Source organism: Canis lupus, chromosome 20, assembly GCF_003254725.2.
Source record: "Canis lupus dingo isolate Sandy chromosome 20, ASM325472v2, whole genome shotgun sequence".
NCBI classification, from domain to species: domain Eukaryota; kingdom Metazoa; phylum Chordata; class Mammalia; order Carnivora; family Canidae; genus Canis; species Canis lupus.
The window spans coordinates 6,134,334-6,156,931 of record NC_064262.1 but is presented as its reverse complement, the minus strand read 5'-3'; the positions used below and the strand labels follow the sequence as shown (position 1 = coordinate 6,156,931).

At 38.4% G+C, this 22,598-nt stretch overlaps 1 protein-coding gene across 6 annotated transcripts in view; it reads right to left on the bottom strand.

Annotated features, from left to right (window-relative positions):
* Positions 1-22,598, bottom strand: part of RAF1 (Raf-1 proto-oncogene, serine/threonine kinase) — a 78,865-nt gene that overhangs the window by 14,410 nt on the left and 41,857 nt on the right. For 2 of the 6 annotated variants that reach the window (XM_025449450.3, XM_049098533.1), the window contains 9 exons: positions 14,564-14,796; positions 9,977-10,089; positions 7,882-7,984; positions 7,381-7,538; positions 5,998-6,096; positions 3,468-3,621; positions 2,812-2,871; positions 368-395; positions 132-259 (listed from right to left, as the gene is read on the bottom strand). In XM_025449450.3, coding sequence (XP_025305235.1) covers positions 132-259; positions 368-395; positions 2,812-2,871; positions 3,468-3,621; positions 5,998-6,096; positions 7,381-7,538; positions 7,882-7,984; positions 9,977-10,089; positions 14,564-14,770 — 1,050 coding nt within the window. In that variant the 5' untranslated portion in view covers positions 14,771-14,796. Of the gene's footprint in view, positions 1-131; positions 260-367; positions 396-2,811; positions 2,872-3,467; positions 3,622-5,997; positions 6,097-7,380; positions 7,539-7,881; positions 7,985-9,976; positions 10,090-14,563; positions 14,797-22,598 lie in introns of those variants that run through there. The other 4 variants (XM_025449453.3, XM_035702652.1, XM_025449458.3 and 1 more) reach the window with 3 other exon arrangements.

Here is a 22,598-nt window from a genome sequence, read left to right as displayed (position 1 = left end):
AAATGTTTTTTTATTAGAGCACCCCCCCCCCAATTAAAAGTATTCTCGTTTCTAACCAGGTTTTTCTTAGTAAATCCTAGTAAAATCCTTAGTAAAACCTCCAGGCAGGAGATACTGTAAGCCATACTCACAATTTTGTTTTTCTCCTGGGTCCCAGATCCTGGTGCCCGCTCTCTCTGTGCTGGCACAGGGGTTTTGGGCTGTGACCAGCCGGTTGGGCTCAGATTGTTAGGGCTGCTGGACAAGGCTGAAGGTGAGGCTTAATAGACAAGACAAACAGAATCCACACGTGGATAAGCCAACAGAAGATACACAGCATAAAGAGAAAAGGCTCATTATTATTTGCTAAGTAACTTCGGACAAGTACCTGATTCACTGTGGCTTCGAATTGCATCCTGAAACAAAAAAGGAAAGCTGGTCAATTTCTGCACCAGAAAAGATGTCCTCCGGGGGAAGGAAAGGGGGTGGGGGGAGAACTTGCAGGAACAAAGTAAATTATAAAAACTCTAAAATACAAAAGGTCTAAGTATATACTCTAACTTTCCTTTGATTAAATTTACCAAATGTCAGTGGCCAATTATCTCCAAGATTATCATCAATTATTAGAATTGATGTTAGCTTTTCATATACCACATTCTTTTTCTCAGAAGAAAGCAATGCATATAGCAAAGTGATATTCATGCAGGAATGTTAGCAAAGTTACTATCAGCTGAGATCTTTCCAATGATTAGGGGACCTTGCTCTACTGAGGCAAAAAAAAAAAAAAAAAAAAAAAAAAACACAACAAAACAAAACCTGGGGATTAGGTGGCAAGTTCACTCTTATTCTTCTATCTAGGAGTTCAGGGCACACTGACCAGAAGCTGGATTTGATAAGGGTAATAAGTACCATGACAACGTAACTGTATCCAAGCCTAAAATCAGGAAACACTGGAAGAACCATAAATCCCTTAGTCCAAAACCTATGTTTTATATATAAGAAAACACATATAAACAGATAAAGAGACTTGGCCAGGATCACACAGCCAGTAAGTGGCAGAACCAGAAACCATCACCCATGGACCTCAGCCCTGAGCTCATTTACCACATGGGTAAGCTCTGAAATTAGTTAAATTCTACTTAGGTGAAAAGTCCAAGGCTACCTTTAGAACTTATTAAAACTGTTTGGGTAGAGCAGTTCAAATCACAAGGCCTTCCATAGACCTAAATACTCATTTTATAAATCCTCACTTGGAATATATAAATAATTATTATATAAAACCATTTGGCCTCCTCCATATTGTCAAAAGGGTATTTTTCTGGGAACCCCAACTCTTTTTTCTTTGTGTAGCCACAGGAAAGACAAGAAAAGTTTTTCACCCAACTATTAATGGAATGTTTCTACTCAATTAACATTTTTACAAGATAAAAGGAATCATAAATGAAGCTACCCCTCCCCCAATCTCTGGCAGCCCCACCCAAGCAATAGAGCCTGGATCTGGGGTTCCCAAACCTGACCAGTCTTTCAGAATCACTTGGAGAGGTGTTTAAGAATACAGTCTCCTCCTCCCCTCAACCAGGATTATGTATTTCTGGGACAGAAGAGGGAAGCCCAGGAATCTGATTTTAAGTAGACAGATGACTGCCAGGTGTGCAAAACACTGGCCAAAAGTAACCTGAACTTCAAAAGAATATTCACCAGCTAAAGCTTTATTATTCAACTAATCTACTTTTTTGTTTTTAGTCAAAGAATGTCACAATATATTTTTACTGACCAGAATCATATTCCCATGCACTAGATTTTTTTTTAATGTCACAGTAATTTTCTTCCCTGTATCCATTATATACCTCATATTTTATTTTGTGCTAATTTCTACAGCTGGATTTATCCAAAAGGAAATTTTCAAACATCTTGGAATCTAAATATTAGAGAGAACTACAAATGGTTTAAATAAAGAATGTATACTTTAAAAAGCCTGAATCAGGTGATTTAAAAAAAGGAATCAAAATTTGCTCTGCCTCTGACGTATAGAGAGAATTAACACAATAATGCTATTTTTTAACAAAAATTCAAGAATTTTCACTTTTAATTAGAGTGTTTACACAGAAATCATTGTTATAACAGAAGTCACTAGTATATCATTTTATTATTGGGGCTAATCGTGATAGAATAGAAATAACAAAATTCATAGCTTGCATACACACGATCTCCTCACAATAATCTTGTGATATTAAAAGTGCCCTCCAAATGGGCCAGTTCAGGCCCCACATTCAGAAGCCAACATTTTTATTGAGTCCCTGCCACTTCTGAGCTGTAGGACAAGCATATGGAAAGTAATTCAAGGTCTAAGTTAGGTACAGTTGTACCCAAAGTGGCAGGTGTCCCTAAGGTTTTTCAAGGAACAATTCATAATGCAGAGAGAACACACTGGTCTCTGATATGCTTTTAGTAAAAGATTTTTCAGGGCATATCAACCAAATGGACACACCAGGTTTCTAAATGAGGTATAAATACAATAGTGATGCTCTGAGCATCAACTAAATAAATCTAGCATTAGTCTTTAGCTGGAATTAATTTTTTTTTATTTTAATGCACTTGGCCTCAAAATGTCGAGAAACTCATTTCACCTGTCAGCAATCCCACATACAGTATTAAAAAAAAACCCAAAAACTCCTATATACTCTATTGTCAAAAAAGAAACAGGAAAACAAGTTTGGCAAGAAATATAAAATTTAACTTAGTGACTGTTTCAATTTTGATAGGCTACTGTCTGACAGTCTTAGCAATCCTGTTAATTTACAAGAAAGCAAAGGCATGAAGAAGAATACCTACTCTTCCCCTCAAACAAAATCGTCTGGACCACGCCCTGGGAGAAGCATTCAGGCTGTTATTCTAGTCCAAAGCAATGAGAAATAAAGAAGAATAAAGAACAAAGGAAGTATTTTAAGTGTATTCAGTTGTTATTAAAGATGAATTAGAAAGCAAACCAAACAAATAGAACACACCAAAAAGCCAAGAAAAGAAAAAGCAGTTTGAAAACAGTAGCTTTGGAGACTTTTACATCTCCCTAAATAACCGGTTTAGTAATCCAATGACTCCGCCCTTTTAAATAAAGAGTCTCTCACAGTGTTTGTAGTTCTCTATCACTATTATTTTCTTTCCCACATCAAAATGAAACTACTCTTTATATAGCTAATTCACTAGTTTACTCAAGTCCTATTCAAATCTAAAATGGGAAGAATGAGTTCAAATGTTAACATTTCTTCAGAAAATCTTAGTTTTCCACTTGAATGATATATACCTCACAATTGGATTATTTAGCCTGTCTACATAAGTAGTGGTTAAAAGATAAATTCACAAAGCCCAGGGTCCTGAGAAAGTATAGCTACATTCTTTATCAGGTTTGAAACCCAAAACTCTGACACAACAGTCAACCCCACCTCAATAACCGATTGATACTCCTCACCACCCGCAAGGGGCCCCATTACCTCGATCATCCTGCTATCCACAGGCAGAGTGGTGCTGACCATGTGGACATTAGGTGTGGATGTCGACCTCTGCCTCTGGGAGAGGGAACCTTCAGAGGAGGGGCTGGAGGAGTTGAATGTGAAGGCATGGGGTGTGGAGTATCTGTGCTGGGAACTAGATGAGGAGAAAGAAAACTCTGTGAATGACACTCTGGCCTCCCCACTGGTAAAGTCTTTCAGCTACTTACTTCAGTAAGACACTCAGGGGCAAATTCTACTTGTACTAAAACCTTGGACAAAATGTTCCTTTCTTTCAACAGGCACCATTTAAAATTTTCTTATATCTAGGTGCTTTTGCATGCCATTTTTTGTTTTGCTTTTTAAAGATTTTATGTATTATTTGAGAGAGTGGGAGGAGGAGCAGAGGGAAAAGCAAACTCCCCATGGAGCCCAACCTGGGGCTCAATCCCAGGACCCTGAGATCACAACCTGAGCCAAAGGCAGATGCTTAACCGACTGAGCCACCCAGACGCCCCTGCATGCCAATTTTTGAAAAGGAAATAATACATCCGCTGGGAATTCACATGAAAACAATACATTTTTAAGATGCCTTCTTTTTAATAAATCCCCTCTACAGAATACACCAAATTTTTAGACCATCTCTAGGAAGAACAGGTTAATATATGCCAACCATGCCACCATCTCCCAAGCTAGTTAGCACCTGCCCAGTTTACAGACTGATTTAGAGAGCTTGAAGGAAGAGTCTTAGATTTAAGACAGACTACTGAGCATCTCTGCAAAAATGTCAGCATTTTAGCCACTATGCACCATCTCCCTACTCAACAGGCTCTCAAAGTCAGGTAATGTGACTTCAGTTTTCAGGATGCTAATGCCCAACTGTGAAATAATCACTGGTCTCTTCCAGCCAACCCCATTCCACCATCAACCACACTGGGAACATGCAGTGAGTAAAACATTTTCATTATTGACTCTACAGATTATTTTGAGTTTTGTTCAGATTCAAGTAACACCATACACAAATTTAAGGAATAAAATGCTAGTTTTTCTATGAGAAATTGTTCTACTGCCTTGAAAAATTGCCTTTTCAGGTAACTGAATGTTGAAGCCTTCAGAAGCTTGTCTTCTAGTATGAAATCTTCAGAAGCATGTACAATTTTTGGTCAGACTTGCTTTTCAAATTATCAAGAAAAATAAGTCCTACACAAATGTATACCCAGTCCTTGTTCTAAGATATGCTGCCTTTAGCAATTTCCATGGTAGTTATTTTTTTAAGATACTTATTTATTTACTTATTTATGTATGTATGTATGTATGAATGAATGAGAGAGAGAGAGAGAGAGAGAGAGAGAGAGAGAGGCAGAGGCAGGCTTCATGCAGGGAGCCCGACATGGAACTCAATCCTGGTACTCCAGGATCTGCCCTGAGCCACAGGCAGATCCTCAACCACTGAGGCATCCAGGCATCCCTCCATGGTAGTTTTTAAAAGGTTATTATATGTTATTCAAATACAGTAAAGACAGATATTTTGACAAAAATGTAGATTTTATTCTGGGTTCCAAATTCATGTGTAACACTGAACAAGACAAGTGAACTCAACAAAGCTCTGACTTTAAAAGTGGAGAACATGGGATCCCTGGGTGGCGCAGCGGTTTGGCGCCTGCCTTTGGCCCAGGGCGCGATCCTGGAGACCCGGGATCGAATCCCACGTCGGGCTCCCGGTGCATGGAGCCTGCTTCTCCCTCTGCCTATGTCTCTGCCTCTCTCTCTCTCTCTCTCTCTGTGACTATCATAAATAAATAAAATTAAAAAAAAAAAAAAAAGTGGAGAACAGAATAAAGCCATGGGGGCACCTGGCTGGCTCAGTGGTGAGTGTCTGCCTTTGGCTCAGGTCGTGATTCCAGGGTCCTGGAATCAAGTCCCACATCAGGCTCCCTGCAGAGAGCCTGCTTCTGCCTCTGCCCATGTCTTTGCCCTCTCTCATAAATAAATAAATAAAAGAGGGGAGGGGAGGGGAGGGGAGGGGAGGGGAAGGGAGGGGAAAATATGTCTCTCATAAACTCACAGGCACGTTAGAAAGGATATTTATATTAAAGATCTAATTAGACTCTTCTTAGGGATCACAGTCTATTAAATACCATGGTTTTGGCAATGCAAGGCCATGATTAGCATTTCAGTCAGAAGTTTCATTTTTATTGGATCACTGTAGATAGTTTTGGGACCCTTCCCTTGACGCTCAATTTGCTACCATCCTGAAGGAGGCAAAATCTGAAGGTTTTAAAATGGGATGAGCTACTAAAGGACAGGCTATGATAACAGAAGAAAACTGCAGTCAGAGTCACTTTCCAGAACGTAAAGGCTACAGGACCACATTTTGCTCTAGCACCAATATTAAGTTCCAGAGAAGTAATGAGGGGCTCACAAGGGAAGAGAAGGGGATACAAAGGCACTCTGGTCTTTTGGATTCAGACTTTCAGTCCCACCCACCCCAACATAGTTTTTTCCAAAGAAAAGCTGTAACCAAAAAAATTACCTAACAGGCATCCGGGAAACCGACTCTCGCATCCGACGCATTGTCAAAGAAGGCAGTGCTGGGACCCCACTATCACCAATAGTAGAATTTGGAAACAATCTACATGAAATCAGAGGAAAGTAGGTTTATTAGAATTACAGTAATTTTAGAGTCAGACTGGCTTGCCTTGCAACTTTTGCTAACAGTTACTCAAAGTGAACATTTTCTAGTCTCATCTTCCTCAGCCATTTTAGACTACCCAAATATCTGGGTTTGAATGAGTACAAAATGTTAACAACACTGACCTGCCAATGAACATATAGGATCCAGTGAGCATTTCTAAAAAGCACTGGGCCAATATCCAGTTATATCAAATAATGTGTTTTAACAATACTACTATAGGGCACATGATAACGTAAATCACATTGAACTTTTCTGGAAATATTCTTTCTTGGAAACACACAATGAGAAGACTGAATATGGAAAATAAGTGTCATTCAGAACCAAACATCATAAATAAGAGGAAAAATGATATTAGCATCAACGGGCATCTTTTTTCCATGACATGAGCACTTGTGCTCAGAAATTTCACAGGTTAGCTACCCCAGTTAATCCTCAAGGGAACCCTGCAAGGAAGCTAATACTCTTTTTCTCCAGATGGGTGGACTGAGGCTTAGTGGTGGTTACAGTTTATTAATGGTAAGGCTGAGATTCTCACTCATGCCTGCTAATTCCTAGTTTGTGCCACTTAGGTCAGAGGAACAAAAGCAATGTGACAAACATGAAAGCAGAAAAGGCATTCCCACTGCAATTTAATGACAACACTCCCTTTATTTTTCTAGTACTCTCAAAAAGAGATAAAACTGACTTTTCATACCCCCATTAACAGTCCTTAAAAGGCAATTTGGAACATGTATTTTCAATTTAAACCTTACTAAAAACAAGTATCTTTTGAGGTTTTACATTTATATCACTTTAAAACTAATGTTTTCTCCAATTTGAGGTGAAGAAAATAGCACCAACTATGCTTTCTGCTCCTTCTCAATAACAAAGGTCTGTTTAACATATTCAACAAAATAAAGAGTAGTGTCTACTAACAATCTAATAGATGATACTGAGAGAGAAAAGCCAAAAGTCTTGGTTTTCATATCCTTTCGTTCTTTGCTTATTGAATCACAGTAGTCAATCTCTATTTGTTAACAGTCCTACCTGCTTGTTTTAGAAGTGATACCACACTAAAACTCATTAGTTTCAGAACTGTCATGTTTCTAAAGTTGATGGTTGCCAGTTCACGATAATTCATTTAGTAAGTCTAAAACCCACACTTGTCAGCCAAATATACAATAAGCACCTTCAAAAGAGTTTATACTATTTATATTCCTTGAAATAAGAATGGTGCCTTACAAGAGTTGTCTGATATTACTCCAGTCCACACACATAGTAGGTACTTTGGTGCTACAGTGCTCATGAAATTTGTAGCCACAAGTCTGACAACGAAATCCATTTAGCAGGAACTTCTGACAGATGTCACAGAAGGCAAGCTTCAGGAAGGTCTTCCGAGCCTGGAACAGGAACACAGGTATAAATTCTGTTGAAAAAAAGGAAAGACTACAAAAGACAAAGTAATTTCCTTCTTGGTTTCCAAGAGGTCTTATGTGAAGAATTGTAAAAAATAAATAAATAAATAAATAAATAAATAAATAAATAGGAAGGAAGGAAGGAAGGTAGTTAATGTCTGACATTTGTAAAATTCATGCCTAATTAAACCTAAATTGTCTCACTGTAAACAATGGCATAATGACAGCTTTAAACAATCCAACAATACATATGCCTAGTACCCCCAAGAAAGTGCTACTATACCAGCCAAAGCATCCAACATGCCACAAAAAGAGCTCTGCTACTTACAAAGTTGTGTGTTGTAAGGGGAACATGATCCAGGAAATCTACTTGAAGTTCTTCTCCAATCAACGAAGCGGCATCAGTATTCCAATCTAAGCGTGCTTTCTTACTGAAGGGGATTTTTTTTTTTTAAACGTAAAATAAAAAGGAAATGTTTAAACAAGGTAAGAGTTCAAGGCCAATAGTAATGATGGCTACCATTTACCTCATACTACATAAACATAAAAATCCCATACAACACTATCTTATTTAATTCATATGACAAACCTACAAAGTACGATTATCCCCATCTTATTTAAAAATGAGAGAATGGGGACCCTAAGAAAATAACTTGCTTAAGACCATACAGTGAGTGTAAAGGCTGGAACCCAGCTCAGGTGGACTTCAAAGCTTATGCTCTCAGAATAAAGTTTCTTTTAAAATAATGAACTATAATGGGGCCCCTAAGTGGCTCAGTCCATTATGTGTCTTGACTCTTGATTTTGGTATGATGTGTCATGCTCTTTTTCTCTTAAAAAAAAAGTATAAAAAGATGAACAATAACAATCTCATGATAAAGTAAATATGCAGTAAGTTGGGCTTTGTGACACTGAAATCCTATAAAAATTCTAAAATCCTAAAGGGGGTATAAATACTGCTGTAATAGCAATATTTACTCTTCAATAGACTTCAACCTAGCAATCTGTGCCTAAACAACATAGAAAAAGATACAATGAATTAAAAATTAGCTTCAAAAAAAATGCTCTTTTCTCATGTCTTATGTAGTTAATTCATCAGGCCCACTTCCTGAATGAAGGAAGAATATCCTCAGGTAGGGAGAGAACACAAACATACACATTCAAACTTCTCCCTTGCCTACCAGAAGCCTATTCCAGCCATTTTTTTGGTTATCCATAGCAAATAACTCATTCCTTAATATAATTCCCTATACAAGGACTCCAAGATCATGTTTTGCCCTAATGAAGAGAGAGAGGGGCAGCTCTGTGTTTCCATCAGTCTTCAGGTTCCATCTGTCTAAGAGAAAAGCTAAGGCAGCTCTACACCAGTGTGGCCTTAGAGGAGAGTGGACAGCCCCTCACTGTCCCAGAATCCCTCTAGTCTTTAATAGGCACTAGAGATTAGCTTGGGACCAACCTGGGGCCTAAACCCAGATAATGCTGACATCTGCTGCTTCAAAGATCTACACTTCAACAAACTGCTTCCTAAGATAGAGGGAGTAGTATAGCGGAATCTAAATTGGCCCCTTTGAGTTGACTCATTTCCTAGACTATTCCCTCAAACTGGAGAACTCCTTGAAACAGAAAAAATGCAAGCTGGAGATCAGTAGCAGAACTAGCATTTTCCAAGAAGAAAGAAGAAACTAGCATTTTCCAAGAGATTACTCCCCCCAAATTCAGGGGGATAATAATGGATAATAGAAGCTATGGAATATTGCTCCTAGCCTTTGATGGGATGCTTCTATCTTGCCACCACCATTAGAACTAAGATTAACTATGGATCTTCCTTGAAGCAGAAATTCTCCTGCATCTTTTAGTCCTTTGTCTGCCAAATTGCAGGGACTCAGTAAGCATTAACCATATAATAAATAAATGAATGAATGAGGTGCACCTGGCTGGCTCAGTCAGAAAAGCATGCAACTCTTGATCTCAAGGTCCTGAGATCAAGGCCCCACAATGAATGGAGAGATAACTTAGGTAAAAACTTTTAAATAAATGAATTATATAAGAGTTATTACTCTCTTGAGGATAAGATTCTTTAACTATAAATAATAATGCAAACACTTTCTGAGTACCCATTCTGTCCACTGCATTCCAGGAAACAGAAAAATTTTTTACTCTAAAGAAAACATTACCTGACACTACTGCTTCCATTTATGGAATATTATCAACACCTAATATGTATTCTTTTTCTCAATGCAATGTTTAAACAATAATTTCAAGTTCTTAATATTTTAATTTTCTGAGTTGTCTATGCACAAGGGAATATAAATACATAATATTCTATAGGAAACTAGTATACTTTTTAAAAAAAGAACTATTATTATTTGAAGTCATCAGCTTCCTTACTTGTATGAAAAAAGAGTTGACTTTTAATTTCTTACCCTTTATGTTCATGGAGAAGTCTGAACACAGCACAGCACTCTGGCTGCAGGCCTCTCACCTTGAGTGCTTTCATAAGGCAATCATGCAAACTCATTCCATTTCGCACATTGACCTACAAACAAAAGACCATCTTTAGAACCAACAACAGCTGCACATCCCTTGGTGAGCAAAGAAATAAATGTACCAGTCTATAAAGATATATGCAGATTTATGACAGCATTATTTGTAATGGTAAATATAAATGCACACAGAAAATAGCTGGAATGTCCAATAATAGGTAAAAGCCTAATGTCCAATAGGCTTGGATAAAGCCTAGAATATGTGTGTATGTCACTACTATATTATTTACAATGACCTAGAGGGAGGGGTGCCCATATGTTAATTATGAGAAAATATTTTTCAGAATAATACAAAGAGATTATTCAAAGGGCAGGAAACCTATATATATTTATATATGTTGTATGAGTCTGAAAAGATATATCTCTAGCTATTAACATCAAGAGAGTGGCTGAGAGAGATAAAATGATCAAACTTCCCTTCACACAACTCTATTTTAATTTGCTGAGGGACACCTGGATGGCTCAGCAATTAAGCTCTGCTTTCAGCTCAGATCAAGTCCCACATCGGGCTCCCTGAGGGGAGCCTGCTTCTCCCTCTGCCTATGTTTCTGCCTCTCTGTGTCTCTCATTAATAAATAAATAAATAAAATCTCTTTAAAAAAAAAAAAAACTTGCTGAAATGTACATGCAAGCATGAACATCCACCAGAAAGGAAAATAAACCAATCTAATCTATAAGCAAACAAGAGTTTTTCTGACGAAAACTTGTATTTCAACCATGTTTGAAACAAGATGATTTATCTTCCTGACAAAAATTCCATTTCATACACACTTCACAACTGTAAGGGCAAGCAAGGAGAGGAAACAGAGCTTCTGCCCTGCTACAAAAACAAACACTACTAATTTAAATAAATGTGCACACCATTCCAGGTAGCCTCAGTGTATGTCCTTCCACACTCTTCCATACCCAATCTTCAAAAGCTAGGCAGGTACTCAGAGACCCAGTGTAAGTGTGAGTAGTCAGGGTGCTAATAATAGCAGCTATATAAAATTTCGACTAAGACTTTAAAAGTTTTTATAAAAGCCCCATTCATTTTGTTTTTCTTTTATTTTTTGGAGAGAGAGAGAGAGAGCACGCAAAAGGGGGGGGGGGTGGAAACGGAGGGGAAAAGGAAGAGGGAGAAAGAAAATCCCAAGCAGGCTCCACACCTTGCACAGAGCCCAACACAGGACTCGATCCCACAACATCAACATCATTTTGACCTGAGCCAAAATCAAGAGTTGGCCTCTCAACCAACTCAACCACCCAGGAGCCCCTCATACATTTTGTTTTCAAAGGCAATAAAGTTAATTAAAAGTGAGGCAACTAGAGTCAGTACGGCCAGTAGGAGAACAGAATATAGATTTGCAGGGCTTGTGAATTGCCCACAGTAGAGTTCCTGTGCTCAGTGAAAGTGTGACAGCTGACAGTGGCCAATCCAGAGGAGGTGAGTGTATGTTTGGATCCATTTTAAAAGTCTGAAGTATTTAAAATGTTCCATGGCAACTTTATTTTAGATTTCTTGAAGCAGTTATACTCTCAGATCCATTAACTTCTTGCTTTTCAGAAACAAAACTAAGTGAGATATATGAATCTGAACTATGAAGACAAGACATCAAGAATGAGGACAATGAAAAGGAATACATACACACTAACCAAATCATTACTTGCATCAAATACTGTGCAACAGGGCCTTGAAAACTATAGTGCTGTGTTATACCATTAATCTTCATTAAAAGTCACAGACTCTAAGGACGCCCAGATGGCTCAAGTGGTTGAGTGTCTGCCTTTGGCTCACAGCGTGATCCCACTCCAGGGACGGAGTCCCAAATCAGGCTCCCTGCGAGGAGCCTACTTCTCCCTCTGCCTGTGTTTCTGCCCCTCACTGTGTGTCTCATGAATAAATACATAAAATCTGTACCAAAAAAAAAAAAAGTCACAGACTCTAAGAGTTAGACAGTTCTTTAAATAAATATCCTCTAATTCAGTGGGGTTCACAAATGTGGCTGGCATTAGAATCATCCAAGGAGCTTATGAAAATATAGATTCCCAGCCTCCCCACTCCAATACATCCAAGGATTCTGCTTCACCTGATTTTGAATGAAGCCCAAGAATCTATATTTTAACCTGTGTCAGGTGATTCTAATGGTCATTTTTTTTAATTTTTATTTATTTATGATAGTCAGAGAGTGAGAGAGAGAGAGAGAGAGGCAGAGACACAGGCAGAGGGAGAAGCAGGCTCCATGCACCGGGAGCCCGACGTGGGATTCGATCCCGGGTCTCCAGGATCGCGCCCTGGGCCAAAGGCAGGCGCCAAACCGCTGCGCCACCCAGGGATCCCCTGATTCTAATGGTCATTAATGGTCCTCAGCTGTGGTCTAAGCACCCACCCAATAAGTAGGCAGTGTACATATTTGTACACATATGTACAAAATAAATGACAAGGTTTTTCAATCAACTACCAATTATACATCTACAACTATTTAAATAATATACATATCCTTTTGGTCACTTTCCTCTCTACAACTCTCCGTGGACACATGTTGAATTCAGTTAAATCTGACTAATTTCTGGAACCCACTAAGTGATTATGAGTCATTCTGGGTTCCAAGCAGTGAAGCAACCTAAGGATGATTAGAAAATACTAACTCAACCTGCTGGCCAGCAAGGGACTCCTACCTCCTATGCTTCCCTAAAGATGGATGCCTGCTGAAAGAATATGGTTCTTCCAGAGAGCAATGGTCCATCTCTGATCAAAGGAATAGGAGAAACTAACTTTATCTGCTAGAGCCTTCTCATAAGCTGTAAGAGGAGTCAAGCCTCTAAATCACTGGTTCCAAACTACCAGCTGTGCTCAACTGAAAGCTGTCGAAAGCTACACAGATGTAGAAAAAACTCAAATAATCATAGCTACCATTTTACTTATAAATTAGCTATTGTACTTAGCATGAGCCTCATTTCATTAAGGTCAGCAAAAAGAGGCTCAAAATATTATGTAACTTGTCTAGATGATACAGCTAATAGAAGGCAATATAGGGATTTAAATTGGGGTCTGGTTGTATTAGAGGTCCATACACATAATCATTATGCCAAACAAAGTTTTTCATTCTTCTAGGCAACGTGGTAGTAAAGAATCAGAGAGACAGGTACACTAACTTCCTGTGGTCTTCAGCCTGCCTTCAGCTTCCCGTTACATTCACACTTCCCATCTGGGCTCCATTTAAGGTTAAAGAAAATTAATGAGTAACAATAGGCAAAATCACCTTGCAAATGAAAGGCCACTGTTGAAATAAGGAGATTACTGTTTATTTTGCCATTAAACTTTTTTTTAGGAAGGGAAACAAAAATAAATGTACTCAAACTTTAAATACCTCTTATGTTTGCCTTCAGTTCAAAATGCACATGACTATACAACACTACAACTGGCAGGGTCCTGAAGTTCAAAAAAGTAGTATAAAGGATTTTATTAAGTAAACTGGGGAGAGAGTAGAACTGTCAGAAACAAAGAAAAAATTCTGGACTGGACTTCCCAACCTCAGAACTTTGTCTCATCCAGGTACAAAGAAAAAAACACAATACGCTGATTTTACTCAAATAGGGGCTGGAAAGGAGGAGGCATGAAAGTTTTGAACTAAGGTTTTCTGAAATGTCCCACCAAACAAAGTTAGCACAACTTTACTTTCCTGTTTTAACCAGGTGAGTTTTTTTCCACTGGGATAGTAAGAAACTATTTTGAGCAGTAATTTCTTGGAAAAGTTGGGATTCTGTGTCAGAAAACCAAGTGGCAGTTTCTAAGGTGCTGTACTTTCTAAGCTACCTGCACTCCAGCTTTGCCTGGGGCCTACAAAATTTACCAACATTTTTTCTAGGTAATTTTATTTTCTTCTGTATACTTGACTATAACATCAAAAAAAATTTAGTGGGCATTTTAATATCCATAATACATGCATACATAAAATTAGCTGGAAAGGTTTAAGGGAGCTTTTCAAAAGAAAAATCAAGAAAACCCTCATAAAAATGTACAAATTGTTTGAATGAAGTGGCAGATAAGATGACTTCCAAGCAGGAATAATAATAAAAGGCCAAGGAGTGAGACGAAAGTTGGGAGTGTGAAAGGAATACAGCAATATAGGGATTCCTGGGTGGCGCAGCGGTTTGGCACCTGCCTTTGGCCCGGGGCACGATCCTGGAGACCCGGGATCGAGTCCCACGTCGGGCTCCCTGCATGGAGCCTGCTTCTCCCTCTGCCTGTGTCTCTGCCTCTCTCTCTCTGTGTGACTATCATGAATAAATAAATAAAATCTTTAAAAAAAAAAAAAAAAAGGAATACAGCAATATAAAGCAATAAAATCTGCAACTGGAAATCCAATTAATAAAGACCTAAATGACAGTGAAGATTTTGCCCATCTACAAGGTGAATAAAATTATCCAAAATGTTTTTTATAGGCAGATGGACAGCAAAATTTTCTGAGAGGAATGTTTACATACCACTGTTCTTTGCTTGTTTGGCAAGAAAACACGGATAGTGTTGCTTGTCTTAGACGAGTCCGTAAGTTTGCCATCATCTGACGCCCGGCGCTGAAAGCCAAACGGCTGAACTATTGTAGGGGAGATGCAGCTGGGGCCATCAAACACTGTGTCTTTGAATCCAAAACCATTGCTGATCGTCTTCCAGGCCCCCTGTATGTGCTCCATTGATGCAGCTTACACAACACTTAAACCTGTTCAAAAAAAGAAAAAAAACTTAATCTAGAACAAAAGCAACCAATTCAACGATATAATATATAATTAGAAAATAGTATGTGGACTTTCTCTTAAGTGACATTCTCTGCTTAAGTCAGAAAACTTCTATATTCATATATTTCTATAAAAATATTTCATAGACAACTCAAAAATGAGCAAAATAGGGACTAGAAATCAAGATTCATCAAGGGTTATACTACCATTTAAAAGCCAACCTGGAACATGGGCCCAGGTCTCCTGACTTCTAGTCTAATATTTTTTAAATTACATTTCTCTTCTTCTTTAGTTACTGTATATTAAGTGCAAGTGACTACCCTTGGGTATGAGTAACATGTTAAGTACGATGAGAAGTGAAATTAAAAGAAAAAAAGAACTGTAAGCCACAATTTTCTGCTTAAAGGAAGGTAAATTATTTCTAGGATGTGTATTAAACAACTTGATATATAAATGATCTCATTTAATGTGTATAACTAGAGTTTATTTTTTTTTAACTAGAGTTTAAATCCCATCCTCCACTCACCCTTTAAACAAATAAGGTACAAAGAAATCACACTTGTCCAAGAACTCAAAATACATAAAATACGTAAAATAACCAGATTCTATGTATATTTAAATATACATACATAAAATAACCAGATTCTATGTATATTTAAATTTAAAGTCCATGAGTTTTCCATAACATTCACAGTTCAGTTTTGGTACAAAAATGAACTTATAAACAGGAGTAAGCAGAGACACCTAGCCAAAAAATAATCAAATGTTTTAAGTGGGGAACAAGAAAACTGCAATAGAAGTCCACAACAGTCACACAATGATGATAAAGTCAGATACTGTACAGTCAGGACACACCATACTCTGGTATTGACTGGGAGTCAGTAATCATGCAGAAGTGAGGTTTATTCTCCTTCTTTAGAAAATGGTAAGGTTGACAGGAAATCCCATCCTTCTCATACCTTCTTCCCTTAGAAACTTGCTTTGTCTTATTAATAGTACCTACCATTTACTATGTGCCTAATATTATGAGGAAGTATATACTGCATACAACCCACTCATATTATCCAAAATAATCCTTAGAGAAAAACACTCTAGGTAAGACTTACATCTCCACTTTATAGATGAGAAAATTTAAAGACTGACCTCGTAATTCAATTGCACTCTATGAATTTAACCTACAGAAGTATAAGGCAAGTGTATAATGATATATACAAACAAATATAGAGGAAAAAAAGGGTAGGGTGCAAACCAAGACAGAGACTCTTAAATACAGAGAATAAAGTGATTGGCCCAGTCAGTGTCACCAGAGGACAGGTGGGCAGGGGGATGGGTGAAATAGGTGATGGGGAGTAACTACAGAGAACAAAGTGATTGGCCCAGTCAGTGTCACCAGAGGACAGGTGGGCAGGGGGATGGGTGAAATAGGTGATGGGGAGTAAGGAGTATACTTATTGTTTTGAGTACCTCGTGATGTATATACATCTTGAACTACTAAATTGTACACCTGAAACTAGTATTACACTGTAAGTTAAATAAAAACTGGAATTTAAATAAAAACTTAAAAAAGAGAAAAGCTACATGTACAAGCATCTTCATTATAGCACGGTTCATATCCTTGAAAAACTGGGGGAAGACCAAATACCTAATAGGGAATTAAATACTAATGTCTATGTGATAAATGAAGTACTCTATATGTGCAGATGGAAAAAAGCTATCCAAGACAAAACAAAAAATGAAAAATATAGTTTTAACCTCTTTCGTATTAATCTAGGAAAAAGAAAAATGCAGAATCATAAAGAGGTGAGAAAATCTAGAATTAGATTAGAATTAGATTAGATTAGATCAGTGATTAATTCAGCAGGATTGTGAGGAATTTTTATTTTCTATATATTAAATCCTACTTTCTGTTCGTGTTTTACTATTACAACAGTAACGTCTATAAAGTCTTTTATTTGTGTAAGGGACAGAGGTAGGACAAGATACCATAGCTTTCAAGTGGCAGGACCATGGCATACTGCCTTCTACCTCCTCTGGCACCTAAACCCGAGGCCCTTCACACTCCTAATTCTATTCATTCGTTACCATCAGGTCACTTTTTAGAGGCATCCTTTCACTACCATAAGGTCACTTTTTAGGGGCACCTCATTTCCCTAGATCTTTTTTCCCCCAACTAAAAGAAGGAAGAGATGAAGTTTAGAACCAGATGACAGAAAAAGATGAAGAGGGCTCATCTGAGCATCCCATTAGCCTGAAATGATATGATTCCCTTCATCTAGAGATACAGAGCAACCAGAGCAATCTATCTTAAAGATGCAGCTCAACATATTCTTCCCCAATTAAGACTCAGAATATAAGCTAAACTACTCCTTTCTGAACAAACATGTCAAGCTGAAAGTTTCAGGACTTTTGAACTTCTTGTTCCCTCCACCTGGAAGGCCTTTCCCATTATTAAGGCCTTCACCTAAAAGATCACTTTAGAGATGCTTTTGATTTTGACACTGCCGAATCCTGTTAACTACTGTATTCTTAGTCCTTAATATAGTACTTAGAACCTGAGGGCACTCAAATACTTATTAAATGAATTAGGTTAGAAACCAGAATACTGCTGCAAAACAATTTTTTTAAAGCTTTACTGAGAAAGAGCACACACACATCCATGAGCAGGAAGAGGGACAGAGGGAGAGGGAGAGAGTCCTCAAGCAGACTCCCCACAAAGTGTGGGGCTGGACACAGAGCTCAATTCCCAGGACCCTGAGATCTTGACCTGAACCAAAAATCAAGAGCTAGACACTCAACCAACTGACCCACCCAGGTGCCCCCCACCACTCTTACTTTTTAAAAGATAAACTGCTTGATTGATTTTAATTTTTTAATAGAATAGACCTGTCAGAACTAGTAAATGTTAGTTAAATCTCCATTTAGTGGTACATCTTTAAAAAATATCTACCATTCAGCAGATGACGAACTGCAGTAAGCAGCGTACTGTATTTAATTGGGGGAGGGGGTGTAGAGACTGTACTATAAACTACTAGCTAAAGAACCCACTTACAAGGCTTAAATGCGGCCTAAATCCAAGAGCATACTTATTTAATGATGAATTTTAAGTCTTGAAGGCACTTACAAAATAGTGCTGGTGCTTAGTATAGAACATACTACAATAACTTCATTAAAAGTGATCAAAGCAAACCCACTTAAATTCTTTCATTATTTTATTTTTCTAAGACCACTTACTAGGCTAAGAAGCATGTTAAGTCAATGTTTTCCAACCTTTATCATGTCACTCATACACAATGATGAACCATATTTGTAAGGAATGCTGAGATCAGCAGACAGGCTAGGAAGACCAAGGGCCCTACCAACTGCCCCAAGGATGATGGATATACCATTAATCTGTTCATTATAGAAGTTCTATTCTAAGGTTTTCCTTAATCAATTTACTAAAGGGCACACATCTGAAAACAAGAAAAAGTCAGTTTCTAAAAGCCATTCAGCATCAACACACTTGTCTTAACTGGAGACATTCAGAAATCCCATTGATTCTACTCTCAAATAAATATAAATGGGGCACCTGGGTGGCTCAGTCAGTTAAATGTCTGCCTTTGGCTCATGTCATGATTTCAGGGCCCTGGATCAAGCCCCACTTCCGGCTCCCTGCTCAGCAGGAAGCCTGCTTCTCCCTCTATCACGTCTCCCTGCTTGTGCTCTCACTCTCAAAATCTTTGAAAAAATATACAACTGTAACATAAATGCAAACCTAGCTAATATTCTGATCTCTCCTTCTGATATGTTGACCAAATCTCAGCTAAAAAAACACATACACTCACGGGGCAGCCCAGGTGGTTCAGTGGTTTAGTGCTGCCTTCAGCCCAGGGCCTGATCCTGGAGTCCCGCGATCCAGCCCCAAGTCAGGCTCCCTGCATGGAGCCTACTTCTCCCTCTGCCTGTGTCTCAGCCTCTCTCTCTCTCTCTCTCTCTCTGTCTCTCATGAATAAAATCTTAAAAAAAAAAAAAAAAAAACCATATACACTCATAATACATACCTAGAGACATACTAAAACTAGAGAGCCCAAAGAAATGAGATTCTAAATGTGAAATCTTTCACTATTCCAAAGAAAAGTTTCAAAACAAATGCTTTCTCTGATGAATGGAGAAATTCACTATGTTGGAAGAAATCCATTTTTCAAAAGCTACCTCTCTCTATATATAAAGGATTACTACTCCTAATATACAAAGAACTCCTAAAAATTAACAAAAAACATGAACAGTGTCACAGGAAAAACTGAGAATTAAATTCACAGAATAGAAACACATGTGTTTATGTATGTGTTTATCTATTCACAGAATAGAAACACATATGTGTTTATGTGTATATATACATACCTAGTAGAGAACTGCAAATTTTGAAAAGCAAAATAATATTTTTAGCATCAGATTCATAAAATTTAGAAGACTGAAAATGAAAATACCCATCACAGGCATTTGAGGAAATCTACCTCTCCTACTTGCTGATAAGAATGTAAACCGCAACAGTCTATCTAATAGTGTCTCTGAGCTGTTTAAATATTGAATTTCTATACCATCTGACAATCTATCCTACAGGGGGAACAGAACAGCCAGCACTACAGAAATACCTAGCACTATTAAGGAATACTTACTGCAGCATTATTTGTAATGTCAATAAACCAAACCACTTCAGAGCCAAAGCCATAAAACTAGAAACCATTTAAAGTAAGACTAGTTTACAAAAACAAGACCTCCCAGGAAAGGATGGCTACCCAAACACACTGGTTAAAGGTATAATTTAAAGAATATTTATCCAGGGAAGCTCAGGAAAACAGTGAGGTAAGAGGATTCTGAGCTCACCTGCTCCAAGAGGATTCTGAGCTCACCTGCTCCTAAAGACACATCAAGGCTACAACTACGTAAGTGCAACTCCCTCTGAAAACCACCCAAAGACTAGCAAAGTAGTATTTTCAGTTAAAGATATATTTTAAAGGGCCATATTGAAAAGGTTAAGAGAGGCAGAGACCCTGCGAACCTCTGAAACCCCCAGTGTCGTTGACTCACAAATAGGATGGATTTCACAGGCACACAGGTCTTCCCTGGGGAGCAAACCAAACTAGCCCTACATAAGGCAACTCTTACCCCAGATCTTTATCAACAAGACAAGCCCCCATGACATTTGGCTTAAATGGCCAGCATACTTTATCAGTCACTCCAAGACCCAACACAAAGGCAGCAGTTTGAAAAGCATCTGGATTATATGTGAAGGAGATTTATTGACTAATTTTAGGGTGTGTGCTAAAGGGGCAGGATCTGTAGGAACTTTCTTCAGGAAGGAAAGGGCTGGTGGGCATTTTTTTTTTTTTTTTTTTTTTTGCCTTCCTTCAGCCTAACTGGTGGGAACTAGTCCTGACACTCTCTTTCCATCTTGTTACCAACAGTCACCTGCTCCAGCACTTCCCAATGGACCTGCCCCATCACTCCAAAGCTGCTCCCACCCTGCCACACCCAGTGGACACCCTCAGTGGAGACCAGCAATACCCTAAAACAATTACTGGCCTACCACACCCAGTGGGGCAGCTCCAGACAGGACTAGTGCCCCTCCTACCAGCATGCCTGCAACAGCCAGCTGTGCCAGGGGCCAGTCCTACCAACCAGGGTAGGACACAGTTATCACACCCAGTCACTGCAGCCAGCCGAGCTGGGGACTAGAACCAACCATTAACATGCCTAGAGCAGTCACAGCCCAGTTGTAACATGAAGGCCACACATGAGACACCCATGAAACACCTGGTTGCAGTAACCAGGCAAGACTGAGCTACTAGGATCCACAAGTCACCTTTTACTTAAAGCCACTATTTTGAAGACCAAGAGATACAGCTGACCTCTCTAATACACAGAAACACAGAGACTCAGACAAAATAAGGGGATGGAAGAAAATGTTCCAAATCAAAGAATAAGATAAAACCTCAGGAAAAAAAAAAAACTAAATGAAACAAAGTAATGGTTATAAAGACTTGAGAGAAGAGTGGATGAACTCAGTGAGAACTTCAACAAAGAGAAAATATATAAAAAGAACCAATCAGAGCTGAAGAATACAATAAATGAAAAATACACTAGAGGAGATCAACAGCAGATCAGAGGATGCAGAAATACAGATCATTAATCTGGAGACAGAGTAGCAGGATCACTAAACTAAATAGCAAAAAAAGAGGAAAAATTTTCTTAATGAAGATAGGTTAAAAGAACTCTGAAACAATTTCAACTGTAATAACATTAGGGGTCCCAGAGGAGAAGAGAGAGGGAAGGGAGCAGAAAACTTATCTGAAGAAGTAACAACTAAAAATTTCCCCATCCCGGGAGTGCCTGGGTGGCTGGCTCAGTTGGTTAAGTCTCTGACTCTCTTAATCTTGGTTCAGGTCTCAATCTCAGGGTTGTGAATTCAAGCCCTACATTGGGCTCCATGCTGGGTGTGGAGCCTACAATAAAAACTTTCCTATCCTGGGGCACCTGGGTGGCTCAGTGGTTGAGCATCTACCTTTGGCTCAGGTCATGGTCCCAGGGCCCTGGGATTGAGTCCCACATCAGGATCCCCACAGGGACCCTGCTTCTCACTCTGCCTATGTCTCTCTGCCTCTCTCTCTCTGTGTCTCTTATGAATAAACAAAACTTTTTAAAAAGAAAGAAAGAAAATTTTCACTAAAAGTCAACATAGTAAAGATAAAGATAAATCAATCACTTATAAAGCTAGTATAAAGATTAAAAGACAAAAAAAATCATTTATATCTACAATAATCAGTTAAAGGATAGACAAAATAAAAAGATGTAAAGTATGACATAATATTCATAAAACATGGAGGGAGGGGGTGCCTGGGTGGCCCAGTTGGTTAAGCATCCAACTCCTGGTGTGTCAGCTCAGGTTCTGATCTCAGATTTGTGAGATCAAGCCCCATGCCAGGATCTGTGCTTAACACGGAGTCTGCTAGAGATTCTCTCTCCTTCTCCCGTTGCCCTTCCCAATTGTTTTCGTTCATTCTCAAATAAATAAATACATTAATAAAAAAAAAAACAAAAAACAAAAAACAGGGCAGCCCGGGTGGCTCAGTGGTTTAGCGCCCGCCTTTGGCCCAGAGCCTGATCCTGGAGACCTAGGATCAAGTACCGTGTTGGGCTCCCTGCATGGAGCCTGCTTCTCCCTCTGCCTGTGTTTCTGCCTCTCTCTCTCCTCCTCTCTCTCTCTCTCTCTCTGTCTCTCATAATAAATAAAATCTTAAAAAAAAAAAAAATGGAAAGAATACAAATGGCAGTGTTTTTAGAACGTATGAACTTAAGTGACCATCAACTTAAAAGAAACTGCTATATACAAAAGACATTATATATGGACCTTATGATAACCACAAGCCAAAACCTCTGATACAAAAAAATTAAGAGAAAGGGTTTCAAGCATAACACTAAAAAAGTCGCCAAGTCACGAGAGAGGAAGAGAAGGAAAAAGGAACAGAACTACACAACAGGAAAACAATGAACAAAATGGCAGTAAGTATATACATACCAATAATTATAAATGTAAATGACCTAAACACCCTAGTCAAAAGACATAAGGTGAATGAATGAATGAATGAATGGATGGATTAAAATAACAAAAAACAAAAAACCAGCTATATAATGCCTAGAAGACACTCACTTCAGACCTAAAAATACAGACTGAAAGTGAATGGTAAAAATGGATATTTTATGCAAATAGAAATGAAAAAAGGGAGGAGCAGCAACATGTATCAGACAA